General features: G+C 53.5%; 3 protein-coding genes across 8 annotated transcripts; 2 read left to right on the top strand and 1 right to left on the bottom strand.

Moving 5' to 3' along the window:
* Positions 1-53: 53 nt before the first annotated feature.
* On the bottom strand, positions 54-3,845 carry TCF19 (transcription factor 19). The gene is made up of 4 exons (XM_040250226.1): positions 3,689-3,845; positions 2,697-3,264; positions 1,103-1,658; positions 54-849 (listed from the first exon to the last, which is right to left on the bottom strand). The coding sequence occupies exons 2-4, from the start codon at positions 2,932-2,934 to the stop codon at positions 609-611; spliced, it is 1,035 nt and encodes a 344-aa protein (XP_040106160.1). The 5' UTR covers positions 2,935-3,264; positions 3,689-3,845; the 3' UTR covers positions 54-608.
* Positions 3,846-4,114: 269 nt separating this feature from the next.
* On the top strand, positions 4,115-15,876 carry CCHCR1 (coiled-coil alpha-helical rod protein 1). Of its 6 annotated transcripts, none has more exons than XM_040250179.1 (18): positions 4,115-4,255; positions 5,304-5,370; positions 5,449-5,662; positions 7,276-7,579; positions 9,896-10,059; positions 10,175-10,310; positions 10,494-10,604; positions 10,808-10,957; positions 11,437-11,547; positions 11,631-11,737; positions 13,031-13,143; positions 13,312-13,357; positions 13,517-13,653; positions 13,787-13,975; positions 14,071-14,172; positions 14,996-15,147; positions 15,257-15,428; positions 15,630-15,876. In XM_040250179.1, exons 2-18 carry the CDS (start codon positions 5,355-5,357, stop codon positions 15,737-15,739), a joined length of 2,334 nt encoding a protein of 777 aa, XP_040106113.1. In that variant the 5' UTR covers positions 4,115-4,255; positions 5,304-5,354; the 3' UTR covers positions 15,740-15,876. The 6 variants fall into 6 exon arrangements, 4 of the variants coding, with proteins under 4 accessions (XP_040106113.1, XP_040106112.1, XP_040106110.1 ...); XM_040250180.1 differs by lacking the exon at positions 4,115-4,255 and adding an exon at positions 4,600-5,005; XR_005722789.1 differs by having other exon boundaries at positions 4,127-4,255; positions 5,304-5,662; positions 10,175-10,604; positions 14,923-15,147; positions 15,299-15,428.
* A 2,173-nt stretch (positions 15,877-18,049) lies between these two features.
* Positions 18,050-19,546, top strand: PSORS1C2 (psoriasis susceptibility 1 candidate 2). The gene is made up of 2 exons (XM_040250239.1): positions 18,050-18,172; positions 18,814-19,546. Exons 1-2 carry the CDS (start codon positions 18,121-18,123, stop codon positions 19,167-19,169), a joined length of 408 nt encoding a protein of 135 aa, XP_040106173.1. The 5' UTR covers positions 18,050-18,120; the 3' UTR covers positions 19,170-19,546.
* The last annotated feature ends 677 nt before the right edge of the window (positions 19,547-20,223 follow it).

The raw sequence follows: 20,223 nt of genomic DNA, 5'->3' as shown, positions 1-20,223 counted from the left end.
ACTCCATTCTCTCAAGAACTGGAAAGCAAGGAGTATCAGACCCACACGAAGAGTAAATACCTTAAGCATATGAAGCTGCTCATTCTTTATTTGGAAATGGAAGCAAAGCTCTGAGAAGTCAGGTCACAGTCATTGTGGTCAGCAGCAGGACCACCCACAATGTAAGGAAGTTTGGGGTCTGTGCTCTAGGTTTTCCCAGAAATGCCTTAGGGATACCATCAAAATCATTAAGAACTTGCTTGTTCAAGGCTGGGGCTTATAACTTCCCAGGCATGACCTCTACAATTGATGGGTGCTCTTGACCACAGACATTCTAGCATCCATGACAAGGACCTACAGCTGTGACAGTGGGAATTTCCAGCTCACTGGTAACTTCCTGGAGGCAGCAATATCTTTGGCAGGAAGCCATCTCTTCTGTCACCTTAGCCACAAGGCCCTGCTCCAGGCCTTGAATTGAAAATCCACAGGAGTGGACCCTTCTCCTGAGTCATTCCCTCCTGGAGAGGCAAGGATAGAAGAGGGCAGCTCTTAGGACCCATTGGCACCCTCAGTGTCCACCCCTGGCCTGGAGGTGCTGGCTCTGTCCTCTGGTGCTTTGGCGGTGGGCCTTAGGTCTGGATGCCTGCACGACAGCCTGGGCACCGGAAGTCGGCCTCCCTGGCAGCCTGAATGCTGCAACCAACACAGGCCACGTGGAACCAGATGTCACAGCCATCACACTGAACCCAGGCCACTGTCTCTTCTTGGGGTAGGCAGCAACAAGGGGCTGCACAGGGCTCCCCGCCCCCAACTGCAGGGGGAGCCCTGGGGTTGCTCAGTGGGTGCTTCCGAGGACGCCCGCGTCGATTTCTGAAGGAAGGGACACAAAAACCAAGGTCACTGGAAACCCATAGAAGCCTGGAACTTCTCCCCTGGATAACTGCAGAGGGAACCCATAGAGATTCACTAGACTAATGGTGAATCTGGCTAGCACAGCTAACCCAGATCTTGTCATCACAACAGGTGTTCCACCTCCCATCTCCACCACCCACGCATTTAGGTACATTTCAACCTAGGGCTCTAAAAGAACCAAAGGCAGTGAAATAAAGCCAAGTTCACTTACCCACTGGGTGTCAGCGGGGTTCTCTCTACGCGGAGTTTTTTCCTAGGCTCCGGCAGGACTTGTGAGGGGCTCTTGGGAGCCTCTCTCTCATCATCCAGTTCTTCCAACACGCGGTGAGCCGACTTCCTCCGGTTTCTTGGGGGTGGGGCAGAAGGGGCAGTCCCCACTTCCCCGGTGGGAGTGGGAACAGGTGGACTCTGTGGCCCACCCCCACTCCGTGAGAAGGTGAGGGGCTGCGAGTGGAGCTTGCTGAGGCTGCCAATGGAGTTGAGGATCAGCGTTGCTTTGGGGGCTGGGGAGAGGGTGCTGAGCGGACGCTGTGGAGCCCCCTGGGAGGGCAGCATGGGCCGGAAACCAACCCCGGTTCCCTCTTCTCCCCTAGACCGAGGGGTAGTAATGGCAGCAAAATCTTGAGGTTTGACTCGGACTTGCTGAAACAAGTAGAACTCTGAAGGGCTGGTTCCTGGGGGCCCTTCAGGGCCAAAGGTCAGAAGATCACCATCATTCAACTCCAGCCTGTGACCGCTTGGGAGTTGGACATTATTGACCAAAGTCCCTGTTGATTACGGGGCACCAGACAGATACAGAGAACGACAAAAACAAATGACTGGTCAGCAGTGGAGAAATCTGGTCCTGTCTGGTTTTCTGGGAAATACGAGGAAGAACACATCCATGTCATGAAATCCTCACATTCTAAGTCCCTCAGTAAGTAGGGGTCATCAGATAAGAAACTCCCTGTGAGCTAAGAATTTTTTTTTTTTCCTTATGCTCTCCCTCAAGGCACATGGAATGAACTTCCCTCAATCCACTGAGGTCTGGGTCTCAGAGATGCTCACTCTCAGTTCCAATTAACAGCATAGCTCAGACAATCTGAGTTCAAATCCAAATTCCACCATTTACCTGTCACGTGACCCTGGACAAGTCAGCCTCTATGCTTCATTTTCTTTGTAAAATGAGGCATTTGTGCTCACCTATATTTAATGCACATAAAACAGTTCTTGGTGCATAATAATAAACAGGAAATGAATGTTGGCCAATTGAAGTTATCTAATCCCCACAACACTCTTCACTCGCAAAGACATATTTTAGCTAAGAGGAAACTAAGACCTAGAGAGGTGAAGTGGCAGGTCTGAGTGATGTTACCAGGGGCCAACAGCAGAACTCATAAACCCAGGCCTCCTGAGGCTGCCTAACTGCCTCCAAGTTAGGGAGTAAGGCCCATGTCCGGATAATTAAAAGATAATTCAACATATAACACAACTGCCCTAAGGCAAGAACAAATGTCTAAACAATCTGGAAACTGAAGTCTAAGCTTGCCCCCTCACTGCCCACCATGGTCTCAGAACATCCCCACTGTGATGCCCCAGTCCGTGGATCTATCTCCCACCCCCTCTATGAGCTAAACAGGATCAGCCCCACAAAGAGCTTCTGACACTGCACATTTCTGGTGGAAAGACAGAAGTCTGCATGACAACCGTCCATCCAACCTGATGGGGAGTTTGGGAGGCCGGCAGAGTCCCTGTGGAGTCTCTTAATTCATTCCAGCCCAAAACTGCGACTGCCCCGGCATAAGGCTGCTCTGCTCACTCCTCACCTTGGCTGCTGTGGTTCTCCAGGCTGACCCTCCAGTCATCACCCTGGCGCTCCGCATGCAGCTCTGCGTGGACCCCAGAGATGAAGCCTGACTCGTGCTGTGGCCGCAGGGTCACATCACAGAGATCGGCCCTGCAGCCCAAACGGTAGGTGCAGCCAGCTCCACTGGGGGGGTGGAAGGTGTGGAGATCGACACCCTTGCCGACCCCTATGCGCAGCAGCTGGAAGCAGGGCAGCATGGGCGGGGCCCCCTTGGCACCACCTCTTCACCTAGGAATCCATCACCTTGTCCACTCCCTGGGCCGTGCACAGCTGGCCTAAATTCACTTTCCGTCTGATGCAAACTTGAGCTATCCTTTGTGCAATTTCGACTTTGAGCACACTCCCTGAGTAGGGCAAATTCAAGGTTCAGGGAGCCTAGGATGCGATGTAAAATTGGCTGTCAACAGCTTTGCAACGGAAAAAAATTTGGTGAAAGAAAGTTCCAGTGTAGTGCAAAATAGAAGGAGTCCTGTGGCACGAAGTTGAATCGGACCCTCAGGCCGCAAAATATTCCAGGAGCCTTCAATCTGGGCAAGTCAACAATACATTAGGCAGCTTCTAGGGAAATTCGAACTGTAGGTGTCGGGGGGCGGGGGAGGGGTGCTGCTTCTGTGTGATATACTAACTTGCCACTTCAGGGTAATTTAGAGATGAGAAGCTTCTTCCTGTCAAACCTGCTTTTCCTAATAGAGTAACCCTCCTGCTAGCTCACGCTTCACTCTTCTAACCAATCCCTCATTCATAACTAGCTAGCTTGAACCCCAGTGGGAAGTGTACTGTCACCCCTCAAAGGCAGTGCAAACGGGGCTCTACGTTGTCCAACAAAGTGGATCTAAACCCCTGCTTTCTGGTTTCTCCAGGTGGGATAAAAACAGAGGAAAGGGCTTCCCGGGATGATTCAAGACAAATTCAGCCTTTTCCCTCCCCGCCCCAGCCCGGATTCGTATCTACCGCGCTGTGCAGTCTCGGAATGGTTCTCTCTCCAGGTAATGCCAGCCTATGCCGCAGCCCAGGACCTCTCGGGATCGGCCGGGGTTGGTGCTCCTGCGGCTGTTTGACAGCGAAGAAGCCAGGGCCAGGAGGGGTGCGGTCTCCGCGCGCGGGCATCGTCGACCCCGCCTTCGGAATTCCCGGGTCCGGACTTCGAGCGGAGTGAGCGCGTCCCCCGAGCCGTTTCTGATTGGCCATCTCGTTTGCCCTCCTTCTCTCCATTGGGCGACGCGCTGGGATCTCCCGCCTTCCGCTTTTTCTGATTAGTTCACAAGTTTTCCCGGTTCCCGGAGTTGGGAGGAGCCGCCAGGGCGCGGAGAAGCCCCTAACGCCTTAATTGGCCCTGGCTTTAGACTCTACTGCGCCTGCGTGCGCCGCTTCCCCGCCTCCTTCCGGAGAGGTAACCCTACAGGCTTAAGAGCGTCCCGCCAACCTGCCCGCTTTGCGCAGGCGCGGCCAGGGATCCAGGCAGCGACCGGGAGCTAGGTGTAGGGGGTGTGGCCAAAGGGTTGTGGGGTCTCGCGCTGGGTAAGGGACATTCGGGAAGAGTCAGTTGGGGGCGGGAAGGGGCTGAGAGGGGGGTGCGGGGGTGGGTTCAGGGGTCCACCGGGCGGAGGGGTGTAAGGGCAGGGTAAAGGAACAAATGAAGTGGTCAGAACAGCCTTAGAGCTCAGTGTCCAGCAGGGCGAAGTCTCAGGAGGATCTGGGGGAGAGGAGGGAGGGAGTGCAGGCTACTGAGACATGAGAGGGTGAGGGACCAGCATAATTCCTTCAGGATAAAAGCAAACAGTGATGTAGGGAGGGATAGGGATCCCAGATTGGGAGAAAAATAGATGAATTCGGGTGGGAGGGTGGGGAGATTTTGACAAGACCTCTCTGCCTTAGGACTCTGGAGAGGCAGGTGGGAGGCAGGAATGGAAGCTGAAGGGACGATAGAGAGAAACTGAGAGGAAAGTTGCTGGCACGGTTTGGATGAGATGTCCGAAACTAGCTGGCTTTTCTGCTAAGGAGTCCAGGCTGCCTGGATTCCCCCAGGGGTTCTGGGGAGCCATTCTGTGCTACATGTGGCCACATTCATCAGGGGCCAGGCCTTGGGCCAGCGCTTTAATAGGGAAGGACCCGGGAGTCATGGCTTGGTGGTGTCTGGATGGGCTTCCCCAAGGTCTTGGTGAGCCATGGAGAGAACTCTGGAGACTGGGCTCACGGCCCCTGCATCGCATACCTCAATTATCACCTTCATCCAGGAACTGCAGAGACCATAGAAACTTAAGGAGGAGGGTAAAGGCACTGTCCAGAATTCTAAAAGTATGAGTAAAACTTCACAGCCCCTCAGCCTGTCTCAGTAAATTCTCTCCACCTCATGGCTGTTGCCATAGTCTGTCAGGAACCAGACTGAGACAAGCAAAGGATCTTGGGGTGCTTCCTGCTTCTTTTGGGAAGTAGAATAAGAAAAGCTAAGAGTCGGATGGACCTGGCTGTTATTTAAGGATTATGACTTTGTTATTGTAGTGGCTCTCTTTTCAGGAAGGAGGCCTGAAAATTAAATTGGAGTGTCCTTGTTTCTCCTATTGTTCAGGGGGGCATAGATGGCTGTACACCAACTCTAGAGACTTCAAATAATGTGGAGATGTTTCGACCTTCAGGTTAGTGGGACCTGGCATGGGGACTGGTGATTGTGTCTCCCTGGAGAACTGAGTACCTTTGTCCTTACGATTCTTTAGGTTCCACTGGGCTGATTCCCCCATCCCACTTCCAAGTTCGACCCCTTCCAACACTGCCGAGAATGGCTCCCACATGGGCCTCAGACACTCCCCTGGTCCAGCGCCCAACCCATCAAGATGTTTTAGAGAGGCGGCCAGACAACCAGAGACCTCAAGTGACCATGTGGGAACAGGAAGTTTCTGGCAAAGGGCAGGAACCAGAGTGGAGAGGCAGGTATGGATCTAATGTTACTGTTCCCTTGGACTTGCTTGCCAGTGACCCTTCTTGACTGTAATAGAGTCCTTACCCTATTTCAACCCTTAGTTCCACAATTTGTTCATTTTTTTTTAGAAGCAATTGTTGGTGTCTACAGTGCATAAATAATAGCAGTGTGCTAGATGCTAGGGACAAAGATAACAAAAATAAATAAGATAGCCTGATATCAAAGAATTTTAAATCCTAAGGGAAGAAATTGGTTGACCCACAGCTGATTGTACTAAGTGTAGTATAAGGCAGGCTGAAGAAGTGTGGGCTGGGTATACAGACTGGGTGCTGGAGTAGTACGAGTTCATCTGGTGGAGCTGGCCATGCTCTCTGTCAGTGTGTTGTCTGTGAAAATTCTTATTCTTGATGTTTCATGTGAGTCTTTTCCCAAATGTACTGGACCATCCTTCTGCCATTTTGTTCCTGAGCAGGATTGCAGTTGGGTTTACTTCGGGCCCTGTCAAAGGGAAAGAAGGAGGATGATGAAGGGGAGCGTGAGAGTGTCAGGGGATGGAGACTCTGTGGCTTGTTTGGCTACCCCCTAGGGGTCCTTTGTCCAGTTACTTAATTTCTGTAGGCTACAGATCCTGTAAAAAGGTGTTGGGGAGTCCAGTGGTTAGGATTCCAAGCTTTCACTGAAGGACACGGGTTCAGTCCCTGCTTTGGGATCTAAGATCCCACAAGCTGCACGGCACAGCCGAAAAAAAAATTTTTTTAAAGTGCTGTGGTTCTGGGCCTCAGTGAGGGAACTGTCTTATAAGCTGGTTTCAGCTCTCTAGAGGTTGGGACTTTGTGATTTATTGAGATGCTGCCCTCTTAGACTTCTCATGAAGGATATGTAACAGTTAAATAATCTTAACTGGTGCCTGGCCTTGCCATACTGATACTGGAAGCCACCACCTCTCTTTGTACCTCCATCAAACTTCTCCCTGCCCTTAAGTCAGAATTCAGCAGTCTCAGTGTCCTTCAGACTTCTCCAATTCAGAATCTGTAGCCTAATGATGTGGAGAAGGCGATGGCACTCCACTCCAGTACTCTTGCCTGGAAAATCCCATGGATGGAGGAGCCTGGTGGGCTGCAGTCCATGGGGTCGCTAAGAGTCGGACACGACTGAGCGACTTCACTTTCCCTTTTCACTTTCATGCATTGGAGAAGGAAATGGCAACCCACTCCAGTGTTCTTGCCTGGAGAATCCCAGGGACGGGGGAGCCTGGTGGGCTGCTGTCTATGGGGTCGCACAGAGTCGGACATGACTGAAGCGACTTAGCAGCAGCAGCAGCAGCAGTCTAATGATGTGCACGTGTGATGGTTAACACATCTGTCTGTATATTGCCTTCAAGAGAGGTTATGGTCCATGAACTCAGCTAGCTTTTCAGGTCCTGTGGACCCAGATATGCTTAGTAGGGCTGCCTTGAATGATGATGGTGACGGAATGCAGAGATCCCCATGGCCCAGCTTCATTCCCTGCCATCTATCCACATAGGAGCAGAGGGATCCTCTCCTCTTCTCTTGGCTCCATTTATGCCTTGGCCGCTCTCACCACCAGACTAACCTGTCTCACCTATGCTAACTTGTCTCCGAAGGCGCACGGAACTGGCAGGGTCACAGGCCCTGAGTCAGCAGGCTGAGCTGATCTCTCGGCAGCTGCGAGAGCTGCGGCGGCTGGAGGAAGAGGTCCGGGTGCTACGGGAGACCTCGCTGCAGCAGAAGCTGAGGCTGGAGGCTCAGGCCGTGGAGCTGGAGGCACTGGCACGGGCGGAGAAGGCTGGCCGCGCTGAGGCTGAGGGCCTGCGTGCCGCCCTGGCTGGGGCTGAGGTTGTCCGAAAGAACCTGGAAGAAGGGAGCCAGCGGGAGCTGGAGGAGGTTCAGAGGCTGCACCAAGAACAGGTGACTGTGGGTGTGGGGGAGGCTCGGCTGCCCAGTGGGGAGCTGGGCGGGAGCTCCCCAGCAAAGAGCAGGCTTTGCCGAAAAGAGCAATGAGGTGTTTGGTGAAGGTAAAAAAATACAGGTGACCTGGAAAGAGGGAGCACTTGGGTGTGTTGGTCATATTCAGATTGCCCTTCTCCACTCAGACTCAGGTGGCCTCCCATCACCTGAAGCCCTGCTTCCTCTTCCAGGGGGAAGCAGTTTGTCTTCCAACTTTACTCCAGGTACCCAGTTCATCTGGGAGCATTGGGAAGGGGAGTGAGGGGTTTGGGAGGGGTCCTGAGGTGAACTGGGAAGGGGAGATTATTCAGTCAGCAGGCATGTACTCCCTCTTTGCCATTCCTGAGACAAGAGCTGGGACACTGGGGTGAGCAAATCAGTCAACTCCCTGTCCTCGTGGGTGGAGCTGACAACCCAGTGGAAGACACACACATTCAGTGCCTTATTTAACTATAATTAATTAACTGTGATCGGGAGAAGTACCCTGAAGGAGGACAAAGGAGCCCCGCTGGTCTAGGGACTGGGGAAGGCCACCCAACCAGTTGCTGTGTTCAGAAATGGAACCATAAAGATACTGAAAGAAAATGAGGGTGAATTCCTTTGTGACTTGGAAATGGGAAAGACTTTCTACCTATGAATCAATGCAGAGCCATTAAAGAAAAGATTGATATATATTGACTTTATAATACCAAACTTAGGAATGACAGAGTAGAATCAGAGGGTAAATCATGGGCTTCCCTGGTGGCTCAGCTGTTAAAGAATCTGCCTGGAATGCGAGTGACCTGGGTTCCATCCCTGGGTTGGGAAGATCCCCTGGAGAAGGAAATGGCAACCCACTCCAGTATTCTTGCCTGGGAAATCCCATGGGCAGAGGAACCTGATGCTATAGTCCGTGGGGTCACAAAGCGTCAGACATGACTCAGCAACTAAACAACAACAAAAGGGTGAATGATAAACTGGGTGAGAATATTTCCAGGTCATACCACAATAAAAAGTTAATATCCCTACTGTGTAATGTGTGCCTAGAAACCGATAAAGGAAAGAGCATTCCAGTTGAAAAATGGACAAAGGGGGTCGTTCAAAAGAAAGCTCTTTTCAGTTCATGAAAGATGCTTAATGATAAGCAGTCAGTGTTTGTGTTAAATCAGAGGTGGCCGGTGGGTAGGCCTGGGGGGAGGCGATGGGCCGGTGCATGTAGATGTGCTTGGGAGGGGCCAGAGGGGCTTGAGCACGAGCGACAAGGCAGGCTCTGGGGCTGTGCTGGAGTGTGAGGCCTTGGGCTCGTTCAACTTTATAGTTTACCTTAAGAGCAGTGGGCAACCATTGAAAGGTTTCAACAAGGAAGTGACATGATCAGATTTGTATTTTATATGTAGAAGTTTTGTGATTCATGTCCAAAAAGCTCACAGTGACTGTGGTATGGAGATAGGGCTAGAGGCAGGCAGGCCAGAAGTGAGGGCAGCCATTTCCACTCCTTCGCCCGCCACAGCATGACTCCTTCAGCGTATCTGACACCTTTACCACTGCTGGAGGTACTGTGAGAAAGAGACAAGCTCCTTGCCTTCCTGGCTTCCTTCCGGATGGCAGGAAATAAATAGTAAGCAGGTGCAGAAGCAGGATCAGTTTGTAATGATAAGTGCAGGAAGGGCACAAACAGATGGCGGGACTGGGTGGGGCGGTGGGTGGGGAGTAGCGGCCCCGGGAGGCGATGTCATGGAGATCTGAGGAGCTGGGGGAAGCAGGCCTCTGGGTAGACTCTGAGGTGGGAAGGAGCAGACTTGTTGGGAGTTCGGGGGGCGGATGATGAGAGAGCACTGTGGCTGCAGCAGAGTGGGTGGTGGAGAGACAGGATGTGAGCTCAGAGGCTAAGAGCTGGCAGAGGCCAAGGCATGACACAGGGTTCACAGACCCAGGGAAGAAGCTGGTCCGAACGCCGTGGGAAGCCACTGGAGGATTCTAAGACCGGTCAGAAGATTGTTGCCGTTGTCCAGGCCTGAGATGAGGTGGTTTACCTCAGGCTGGTGGCCCTGGATATGGAGAGAAGTGACAGTATTCTGGGGGGAGGCCTGACAGGATGTGCTGATGGCCTGGAGGGTGATGGGAAGTGAAGCGCCAAGGATGGTCTCTGTTTTGCTGTGTGCAGTTAGATGATTTCTTAGGTGATTGTCCAGGGTCACAGAAAGTGGGAGTGAAGGCCAACGATGAAGCAGGGGGTGGATTTGGAAAGCCCAAGTGTGGGCCAGCTGGCCCCTGCTGAGTCCTCCCTTCTCTCTGCAGCTCTCTTCCTTGACCCAGGCTCACCAGGAGGCCCTTTCCAGTTTGACCAGCAAAGCTGGGAGCCTGGAGAAGTCTCTGAATAATCTGGAAACCCGGAGGTCAGGGGAAGCCAAGGAGCTGGCTGCGGCCCAGAGGGAGGCCGAGCTGCTGCGGAAGCAGCTGAGGTGAGTTCTGGGGGGTGGGCGACCCAAGGAAGATCTGGCAGTTGGTGGGTTGGTGGGGAAAGTGGGTCTCCAGGGTGGCCCCCTGATGGCTCCTCTGCTCCCACCCCAACCCTAGCAAGACCCAAGAGGACTTGGAGGCTCAGATGACCTTGGTTGAGAACCTGAGGAGGTATGTGGGGGAGCAAGTCCCTCCGGAGGTGCGCAGCCAGGCATGGGAATCAGAGCGACAGGAGCTTCTAGAAACCGTCCAGGTGAGAGTGCTCGACCTGGGACGGAACACGGGGGCTCAAGTCCTGGGCAAGGGCCCCTGGAGAAGAACACAGGCCCCGGGAGAAAAGGCAGTGCCATCGAGGGGTGCACAGGTTGGGCGCCACTGGAGGGCCACTGGCAGACCTGAGGGAGGTGGCTGCCCTCTGTCCCCACCCCGCCCGCAGCACATGCAGGAGGACCGGGACAGCTTGCACACCACCACCGAGCTGCTGCAGGTGCGCGTGCAGAGCCTCACACACATCCTCTGCATGCAGGAGGAGGAGCTGGCCCGGAAGGTAGGCCCCTGGCCCAGGCCCCTCGGCCCCTGTGCGCGGGAGGGGTTGGTGTGCCGTTCCCAGAACCTGCCGACGTCTTTCTTCCCCTGAACACCTCTCCTTGCTGTGGCTCCTGATGCCAGGGCCAGATAGGAGAAACCAGACCCACCCCCTTCCTCTGCTCCCCCAGGAGCCCGCATTCTCCCTGCTTCCTCCATCTGCAGGTTCAGCCTTCAGACTGCCTGGAGCCCGAGTTCACCAAGAAGTGCCAGTCCCTGTTGAAGCGCTGGCGGGAGAAGGTGTTTGCCCTCATGGTGCAGCTGAAGGCCCAGGAGCTGGAGCACAGAGAATGCGTGAAGCGACTGAAGGGACAGGTTGCCTGGAGCCCACTTCCCCCCGTGCTCTCCCCCAGCTCCCTGCTCCTTATGGAAGGGATGGCGTTTATTCACCAGATACTTGGGTGGCTCCCCTGTGCTGGCTGCACATCCCTGAGGAAAGGTCCACAAAGAACTGCTCTTGTAAGGCTTACACTGTGAGGTGGGCCAGCCTTAGGTAGGGTGGTTGGGGACAGCCTCTTCCAGGAGGTGACAATGTTCAAGGAGCTGTGGGTGGCATGGGCTGAGGCTATGGGTCCTCATGGGCAGGTCACAGGGCAGTTCCTCAAGGTGTGGGCACATGGAACATGCTTCTGGAAGGAAACCTGGACTCAGACTCCATTCTCAAGAACTGGGCTTCTTGTCTCTCAGCGTGGCCTTCTTTCAGAGACCTCTGCACCTGCCCCTGCCTTCCCAATGCTTCCCCCACCCCCACCTTACAGCTTTCTGCTCTGGACCTACCTCCTCTCCTTCCCCAGGTGGCAGAGCTCCAGGAAAGAGTGGAAACCCAGTGCCAGGAGCAGGCCATCCTGCAGCGCTCCCTGCAGGACAAAGCTGCCGAGGTGGAGGTGGAGCGGATGGGTGCCAAGGTCAGCGTCTGAGACGGGCAGAGGCTGAGGGATGGTAGGGAGACCCCAAGCAGGGACCCCTTTCTTTACCTCACCCTTCCTAGGCCCTGCAGGTGGAGCTGAGCCGCGCTCAGGAGGCCCGGCGCCGGAGGAAGCAGCAGGCAGCCCCAGCGGAGGAGCAGCTGAGGCTTGTGGCCAATGCTGTCAGCAGGTATCTGGGGTGAGGGTGGGTGGAATAACATTCCTGCTTCCCCAGCTTCCTGGGCATCTTGAGGTTTAAGAACCTCGGGCAAGTGGGACTGGAAGGCTGGTCGTCTGGAGGAAGCAGGGCTGGATGTATCTAACCCTGTAAAAGTCTGTGTTTGTTTTTTATGGGACACCCCCACCCCCACCTTGCCCATTCTCACCAGGGTCACTTGTTATGACTCCTACCCACTGCATGTTTGGCTGAGATGAGGTTAACTTCCTTCTGCAGTTAATAACAGCTTGAGCTAAACAGAGCACCTAGTAGGAGATGTAAGAGATGCGGGTTTGATCCCTGGATCGTGAAGATCCCTTGGAGGAGGGCATGGCAACCCACTCCAGTATTCTTGCCTGGAGAATTCCTTGGACAGAGGAGCCCGATGGGCTACAGTGCGTGGGGTTGCAAAGAGTCAGACACGACTGAAGTGACTTAGCACAACACAGGAGGATCTCCACCTTCAGAACTGTTCAAAGATGGGGAGTATAGACACTTGATCTTTCTTTCTTTCTTTAAAATTTTGCAGGCAGGTCCTGTTGAGTTGGAAAAAATTTAACCTATTTTTTTTCTTTTAAAGTTGACCCACAGGCATACCTTGTTTTATTGTACCTTGCTTTATCATTCACAGATATTGCATTTTTTACAAGCTGAAGGTTTGTGGCAACTCTGCGTCAAGCAAGTCTACTGGCGCTATTTTTCCCCAATAGCGTTCTTTTCAAATTAATGCTGTTTTTAAATGTTCAGTTGTTTTTTAAGACATAGTGCTCTTGCACACTTAATGGACTACAGTATAGCATAAACATAGCTTTTATAAGCACTGGGAAACCAGAAAATCTATTCAACTTTTGCTTTGCGGTACTGCTTTGCCGTATTTGCTTTATCGCAACGGTCTGGAACTAAACCCACAGTATATCCGAGGTCTGCCTCTACTTGCTTACTAGATATTCCGTCTGTTAATAAAGCGTATGCCAGTTTTCTTTTTAATCAGTTGCAAGCCTGTCTCTCATACCAACTTCCGAGGTGTTTCCTTCACAGCTATTGTTGTAGAACCTTTAGAAACTAGACTGCTGAGGAGATGCGCAGGTTTCTTTGCACAGGTAACAACCCTTCCTCGGCTTTGGACGTCGGCTTCAGCTTCTCTTCCTCTTGGGTTGATCCCCCTTCCTTACTTTCTCCATGTACGTAGCAGCACAGGACAGAGGGGTTGAGTCTTTTTGGAAATGAGGTGGGGTTGAGGATTTGGTGACCTCGTGTCCTCTCCAGCTTTCAGACCTGGCTCCAGGGCACCGTGGCTGAGGTGGAACGTGCCGCAGCCCAGCTGCCCAGCCTCAGCAGCCGAGTCAGCTATGCCGTCCGCAAGGTCCACACCATTCGGGGTGGGTAGGGCGACTGCCAGCCGCGCCCTGCCCCTGCCCCTGCCCCACCAGCTCTCTCATCCTACACCTACCCTCCTGCCTCCTCCCCAGTCCGAGCATCTCCTTACACCCCTGTTTCCCCTCCTCTCTGCAAAAGCACCTCTCACACTCTCTGCCTTTTCTCCCCAGGCCTGATGGCTCGAAAAGTAGCCCTTGCTCAGCTGCGCCAGGACAGGTGAAGTCCGGGCCACTTTAGATTTACTGGGGGGCAGGAGTGGGGCTTTAGGGTGTTGGTTGCTGGGACCCAAAAAACACAAGGATGGAGGAAGGATAAGGGCTTAGGGGTCAGCAGCTGGGTGATTTCCCCCATCTCTTGTTTCCCTTCCTGTCTCAGCTGCCCGCCACCTCCACCGACCACAGACATGAGCCTTGAGTTGGAGCAGCTGCGGGAGGAGCGGAACCGTCTGGACGCAGAACTGCAGCTGAGTGCCCACATCATCCAGCAGGAGGTGGGCCGGGCCCGGGAGCAAGGTACACCTGGTGCTTGCAAGTCAGCGAGCATGAGCCGGGATCCAGAGTCAGGGGGCCTTAGGGAGGAAGAGGAGGAGGGAAGAGCTGGGGTCTAGGGCAGGGCGGAACCTGAGTGGGCACCTCCTCTTCCCAGGGGAGGCAGAGCGGCAGAAGCTGAGCGAGGTGGCCCAGCAGCTGGAGCAGGAGCTGCAGCGCACGCAGGAGTCCCTGGCCAGCCTGGGGCTACAGCTGGAGGCGGCTCGCCAGGGCCAGCAGGAGAGCACGGCAGAGGCTGCCAGCCTCCGGAAGGAGCTGACCCAGCAGCAGGAGATCTATGGGCAAGGTGTGCAGGAGCGGACAGGGGCAGTCCCGGGGTCGGGAGCGGTGGGCACCATAAGCCCAGGCTCCCCTGACACCCTGTGTGCACCTCCACCCCAGCACTGCAGGAGAAGGTGGCTGAAGTGGAAGGTCGGCTGCGGGAACAGCTCTCAGAATCAGAGAGGAGACTGAACGAAGCTCGTAGGGAACACACCAAGGCTGGTGAGAGTGGCTGGGATGCACGTGGGCTTCCAAGAAAGAGGAAGTGTTGAGGCATGAGATTATTGTCAAAACTATTTTGAAAGCTTTTTCTGTTTGAAGTGTGCAAGTCATGAAGTTATCAAGGAAGATGAATTCTCAAGTGGTAAACACACTTGTATAGCCAGTGCCCAGATCAAACAATAGCACTTGACCAGCCCCAGATCCTCCCAGCTCCTCCCAGTCACCCCCTCCACAGAGGCAACATGACATACCAACGATTACCCCCAGTTCTTATTGGGAAGAATTTCAAACACTTAGCCAAGTTAAAAGAATCATGTAATGGATACTCATCTGCCTTCTCCCGTGAGAGCAGCATTTTATAACCTTTGATCACATTTCCTGTCTATCTGTATATTTACACATATTGATATATATACATTTGGGGGGGAATTATTGAGAGTAAGCTGTAAACAACCTGACTATTCAGCTGCATCTCCCACAAGGAGAATATTTTCCTATGTAACCTCAATACCATGGTCACACTTTAAGAAAATGAATTGCACAAAATCTGATATCCAGTCCCTATTCAGATTTCCCCTCCAGTCCTCTAGGAAGCTTCAGGGATGGGGGAGGTACTTTGGGTTCATAGATTCACAAGATTCTAGAGCGTCAGCCACCCCTCCGCCTGTACAGAAGAGACTGAAAGCCACAAAGCGTCCGTGGCTCCCTGAGTCACAGAGCTGGGGACCCATGTGCCGCCCATCCTTCTAGGCTTGTGTTCTCACTGCCTCACAGCCTCTAGGCTGCCAGCACCCATCCCCTCTGTGGCCTGGCTTTCCTGCAGTGGTCTCCCTACGCCAGATCCAGCGCAAAGCCACCCGGGAAAAGGAGCGGAACCAGGAGCTCCGGCGCCTGCAGGATGAGGCCCGGAAGGAGGAGGGGCAGCGGCTGACCCAGCGCCTGAAGGAGCTGGAGAGGGACAAGAACCTCATGCTGGTAGGAGGCGGAGAGACTGGGCCCTTCATGGGCTGGTTGGGGAGCAGAGCTGTGGAGAGGGGAGGGGCCCCTGCCTGGGCTCGGTGGCGTTTAACCCTCTCCTTCCCAGGCCACCTTGCAGCAGGAAGGTCTCCTCTCCCGTTACAAGCAGCAGCGACTGTTGGCAGTCCTTCCTTCCCCGTCGGATAAGGGCGTACCTGTGGAGCCCAGCCCGAAGCCCTCAGAGTCATCAGCACCCACACCCCCGGCAGCGGCCGTCTACACCAAGGAGTCCATCAAAGGTAAGGGACGGAAGGCAGGGGGACCCTGGGAACCTTTCCTCCAGGCACTCTGCAGGGCTTGAGCCTTGTTCTCGGTGACACTGGAGACCCACAGCCTGCCCTCGGCCAAGAGCTTTCTCCCTTATAACCCTCCCACATGTGGTAGCAGCCCTGTTCCTCGGCACTGTGACTGACAGCCTTGTCCACCTCCTGTCCCTCCAGGATCCCTTTCTGTCTTGCTCGACGACCTGCAGGGCCTGAGTGAGGCCATTTCCAAAGAGGAAGCCATTTGTGAAGGGGACAGCCAGACCTCTTCTCCAGTCTGCCTCTGACCAGCTGTGAGGACCAGGAGGATGAGGATGGAAGGGGAATGGGTCGGGAAGGGGACTTCTCCAGCCACCTTCGGGGACACCAGCCGCCAAGATGTCATGAATTCTCCCGTGGCTCAATAAAGATGACAACAGTAGGAGTCATGGTTTGGACAATTCTCTCTGGGAACATGAGGAAATTTTCTCCCTGTAGCCTCTATCGTCTGGGAAATGTGAGAACCAGTCCCTCATACAGCTCTTCCTGTAGATGGTTCTTTTTTCAAAATCCCTTTCCTAGGCTGCCCAGGAGGTTTTTGGAGAAGCTCCAGGTTTTGTTTTATTCTTAACTTTTGTTTTAAAACTACCTCTGGAAAATGGTCAGGGCAAGGGCACAAGGCAGATAAAACATTCACGTGCTCAGCAGGAATCACAGAGCCAGGCAGCGTCCTGCCTTGAGGGGGCCACTGGTGGGATTGATTAATGGGTGGGTCCCTGTTCCCAAGACACTTACCTTCTGGTGGGAGAGACAGACAACGGGCAGGCACCTACATGAACAAATGAATGTTTCAAACAAGTGCTGTGAAGAGGAAGAAAATGACAGTGACATGGTAGAAACTAGCTGTGTGGGGAGGGGTGGCTTTAGATGAGGGGACAGCCAGGGCTTCTCTCAGGAGGGATGTGCTGCTGGGGCCAGAGTGCGGTAAGGAGCGGGCTGTGCAGCCATCTGGGAGAAGCACCAGGACGGACAGGTCCTGAGGCTGGGGGGAGCCCGAGGGAGGGTGCTGCAGGGAGAGGCCAGGCCTGGTGGAGCTTGGGTTTTACTCTAAGTCAATAAAAAGCCCTTGGAGGGATGTTCCTGGTGGTCCAGTGGCTAAGACTCCGCGCTCCCAAAACAGGGGGCCCGGGTTCAATCTCTGGTCAGGGAACTACATTTCTACATGCCACAACTAAAGATCCTGTATGCCACAACTCAGACCTGGTCCAGCCAAATTAAATAAATAGCACTTGGAGTACTTTTTATTTTTTTATTTTTATTATTATTTTTTTTTTAAAGATTTATTTATTTATTTTGGTGGCTGTGCTGGATCTTCGTTGCAGTGCTTAGTTGCCCTGTGGCATGTGGGATCTTCCTGAACCGGGAATCGAACCAGTGTCCCCTGCATTGCAAGGCGGACTCCTAACCACTGGACCAGCAGGGAAGCCCTGGAGTACTTTTTAAACTGAGAACAGCCACACAATTTGACTTACATATTTAAGAGACCTATCAACTGGCTGTGGAGGACGGGTTTGGGGGCATGGGATGAGGAAAGAGGAATGAAGTCTTTGAAAAATCGAGCCGCAGGGGACAGTGGTATTCCTGGCCACTGGGGAGCAGACCAGGTTGTGGAGGAAGTGAGTTCAGTTTTGGACATTTGCTTCTGAGCGGCTCGTGGGACATCCTCACAGAGGAGTCCTTGCTGCAGAAAAGTTCAAGGGACATCTCTGAGTGACTCAGACCAGACAGACTGACGTTTGAAGGATGAGGGGAGAGAAGGGGGGTGCAGAGAGTTCCCACCAAGGACCAGGGGAAGGCAGTGAAGATGCTAGAGGGAGGCGGAAGAGGCTGAGGTGCCAGGGGGCGGCTGAGGCAGCTTCTTCCAGAGCCTCTGGGTGTGACTGACTGGAACCAGCCCTGGGGTGGGGACAAGGAATCAGGATGTCTTGTACTTCCTCCTTCACCTGCAGTCAGCCCAGGTGGCTCCTGGATGAAATTCCTCGTGTGTCACTACTCGGGAGGCCCCCTTCGTGCCTGGAGAAGGTGTATGCTGGGGAGTGCAAATTCCAGGAAGAACTGAGCCCCAAGAGAGGGTTCACCCTGGGGTGGGTGGAGGAGGCTCGGTGTACCAGCTGAGACGGCTCTGGCTGTGTCCCAGGTGTTCAAGAGAGCACCCCCGCCCCTCCTCTCCCTCCTTGTCCCCCCGGTTGCCCGTCCTCTGCCCCGCATCCTGCCTCTCAGCCCCTGTAATTACACTGCTTCCCCACGCATGCTTGCTCCCATTCCTTGGCTTCCGGGGACCTCAAGGGATAAGTCCCTGTTATTAGGGTTCGCTGCAGGGTGTATATGAAGGGGAACGTGAAAACAAGGGTGGGGTGAGCAAGGTCTAGGTCATCGATAAAGCCTGGGTGGCTGGGTCCTGAGCTGGGGGACTGAAATGAGGGACGCCACCATCAGCGGTTACACACCAGCCGTGGCCTTCCAGACAGGTTTGACCAGTCAGGTTTGGATGCAGTTCCTTGTGTGACAGGGCCGGCCCCTCCCCAGAGATCAGCCTCCACCACTCCCTCCTCCCCTATAAAGCCTCTTAGGGCTCCCAGACTCCCAGACTCAGGTGACCCCTGACTTTGGGGGCCAGGAGATAGCCAAGATGCTCAACTGGAAACTCCTGGGGATCTTGGTCCTCTGCCTGTTTGCTGGAGGTGAGCTGGGAACAGAGGCCCAGAGTGTAATTTGGGGTGATGGGGGACAGTCAGGATGAGGCGAGGCTGAGATGGATGTGTAAGGACAGGGAGATTCTGGGAGATCCTGGGAGATGCATGTGAGGGGAAGAGTTAAGGGGATGGAGGTGATGTGAGTAGGTCCATTTTAGCACAGAATAAACGCTGGTTTGGCTTTAGCGCCATGTGGCAATTTAGACCAGCATTCAGGTGTGCAGGCAAGTGTTCACCAGAGCTGGGGTCTCTGTTAGGGGGGAGAAGGTCATTGTAGAGATGGGGTCTGGGTGCCACATGGGGCCAGGGTATAGACAGTTTTGGGACCTCAGACATGTATAGCGGTCCTGCCAGTGGGGTGTCCAAACAGGGTTGGATGGAGTTTATAGTGGGGGAAGGGAGGTCATGTCAGTTTAAAGTTGGTCCAGTCAGTAGTTCAGGACAGGGTTTCATGTTATTTTAAGATCATGTTGGTATTCTGCGAATGCGTGGAGAGTTACTTTTGAGTTTTGTTTATAGGATCAGCTCAGGCTGTGGTCCATCGCAGAGAGGCGATGCTCCTGGGGTCCTAGCTGCTGGGAGAGGGGGGACCCTCACAACCTCTTACCTTCCTTCTTCTTCCTCTACAGGCATCTCAGGCAGTGGAGACCACCCTTCCCCCTCATCCAGAGAGATCTCAGAGGAGGAGGGCCCTCCACCATTGCCTCAGGGCCCCCCAATTCCTGGTGACCCCTGGCCAGGGGCACCCCCTCTCTTTGAGGATCCTCCACCTCCAGGCCCCAATCGTCCCTGGAGAGACCTGCCTGATTCTGGGGTCTGGCCTCCTGAACCCCCTAGAACTGATCCCCCTCAACCTCCTCTGCCTGACGACCCCTGGCCCGCAGGACCCCAGCCTCCAGAAAACCCCTGGCCACCTGCCCCTGAGGTGGACCACGGATCTCACGAGGAGCCAGACCTTGACCCACCCAGGGAGGAGTACAGATAACGGACCCCCAGAGGCATCCTGGACCTCTGCTCTCAAACCCATCTCTACCCTTCTGACTCCCCTTGAATTCTCCCCAATTTAGCGTAACTCCTTAATTCCTTTCCTCATTCCTTCAGTTTTATTCTGAAGATGTTGTGCATATTTTCTGTCCCCTCTTGAGATCGGTATTTAAGCCCCACTTTCCCTCTCCTTTTTTCTCTGACAGCAGAACATCCCTACCTCCACCTCCCAGCTCCTCTTCCCCACCCCTGGAACTCAGGAGCAGGGCTGGCAGCACTATGTTCTCTCTGCTGCCACCTGGTGGCCTACCACTGGGAACTGTCAGGAGCCGATGGTGCTTCCATAAAACGGAAAAATAAAATACCATGATTTCTTAATTTTGACTCTAGGTTGCTTCTTTGCCAATGAGCAGGTCTTTGAATGTTCAGATGCACTTGTCACAGGCACAAACCTACAGAGATCTGGAAGTCATCTGAGTTCCTGTCTTGCCCATATGCATAAGGATGGGGACTCAGCAGGAGGAAGGTTGGAAATGCAACTATGAAGATTTACAAGGAAATTCAGACCCATTCCGAGATCCCTATTTTGGAGAATGAGAAACCAAGTAAAGTCTCTCTTTAATGAGTTGACGGTTTGCCTACTCTGAGTGAACATGATAACTCTCTAAGGGCTTTCATGGGCAGGACCAGGTTTTAAGGAGGATCAATTTCCACAAACGTATGTGTTCCTTCCTAAAATGAGTCTTCTTGAGAACTGTGTTTTCCATCTGCCTCTATTAACTGTTCTCCCACTAGACAAAGGAAGGCTGAGCTCTCTCAACCACTGTGAACTGGACCACAGTGCTCTTTCTGGAGCTGGTAAATGAAGTCAATGGAAAACAAGAATCAGCCTTTTCCATCTCATTAAGAGATGTGTTTTCAGTAAAATTTACTTTTTTGTTTAATCACTGTCAATATTTGTTCAGTTCAGTTCAGTTGCTGAGTCGTGTCCGACTCTTTGCAACCCCATGGACTGCAGCAAGCCAACTTCCAGAGCTTGCTCAAACTCATGTCCA

Source organism: Oryx dammah, unplaced genomic scaffold, assembly GCF_014754425.2.
Source record: "Oryx dammah isolate SB20612 unplaced genomic scaffold, SCBI_Odam_1.1 HiC_scaffold_11, whole genome shotgun sequence".
Lineage (NCBI taxonomy): Eukaryota > Metazoa > Chordata > Mammalia > Artiodactyla > Bovidae > Oryx > Oryx dammah.
This window is presented reverse-complemented; position numbering and strand designations above follow the sequence as displayed.

Excerpts from the sequence above, each read along its gene's own strand:
- CCHCR1 (XM_040250180.1), top strand. The coding sequence starts at position 4,700 with ATGAGATGTCCGAAACTAGCTGGCTTTTCTGCTAAGGAGTCCAGGCTG. Across the intron at positions 5,663-7,275 it reads GAACCAGAGTGGAGAGGCAG|GCGCACGGAACTGGCAGGGT; the intron begins GTATGGATCTAA and ends TTGTCTCCGAAG. Across the intron at positions 15,429-15,629 it reads CACCAAGGAGTCCATCAAAG|GATCCCTTTCTGTCTTGCTC; the intron begins GTAAGGGACGGA and ends CTGTCCCTCCAG.
- PSORS1C2 (XM_040250239.1), top strand. The coding sequence starts at position 18,121 with ATGCTCAACTGGAAACTCCTGGGGATCTTGGTCCTCTGCCTGTTTGCT. Across the intron at positions 18,173-18,813 it reads CCTCTGCCTGTTTGCTGGAG|GCATCTCAGGCAGTGGAGAC; the intron begins GTGAGCTGGGAA and ends CTTCCTCTACAG.
- TCF19 (XM_040250226.1), bottom strand. The coding sequence starts at position 2,934 with ATGCTGCCCTGCTTCCAGCTGCTGCGCATAGGGGTCGGCAAGGGTGTC. Across the intron at positions 1,659-2,696 it reads GGAGAACCACAGCAGCCAAG|GGACTTTGGTCAATAATGTC; the intron begins GTGAGGAGTGAG and ends CGTAATCAACAG. Across the intron at positions 850-1,102 it reads ACCCCGCTGACACCCAGTGG|AAATCGACGCGGGCGTCCTC; the intron begins GTAAGTGAACTT and ends CCCTTCCTTCAG.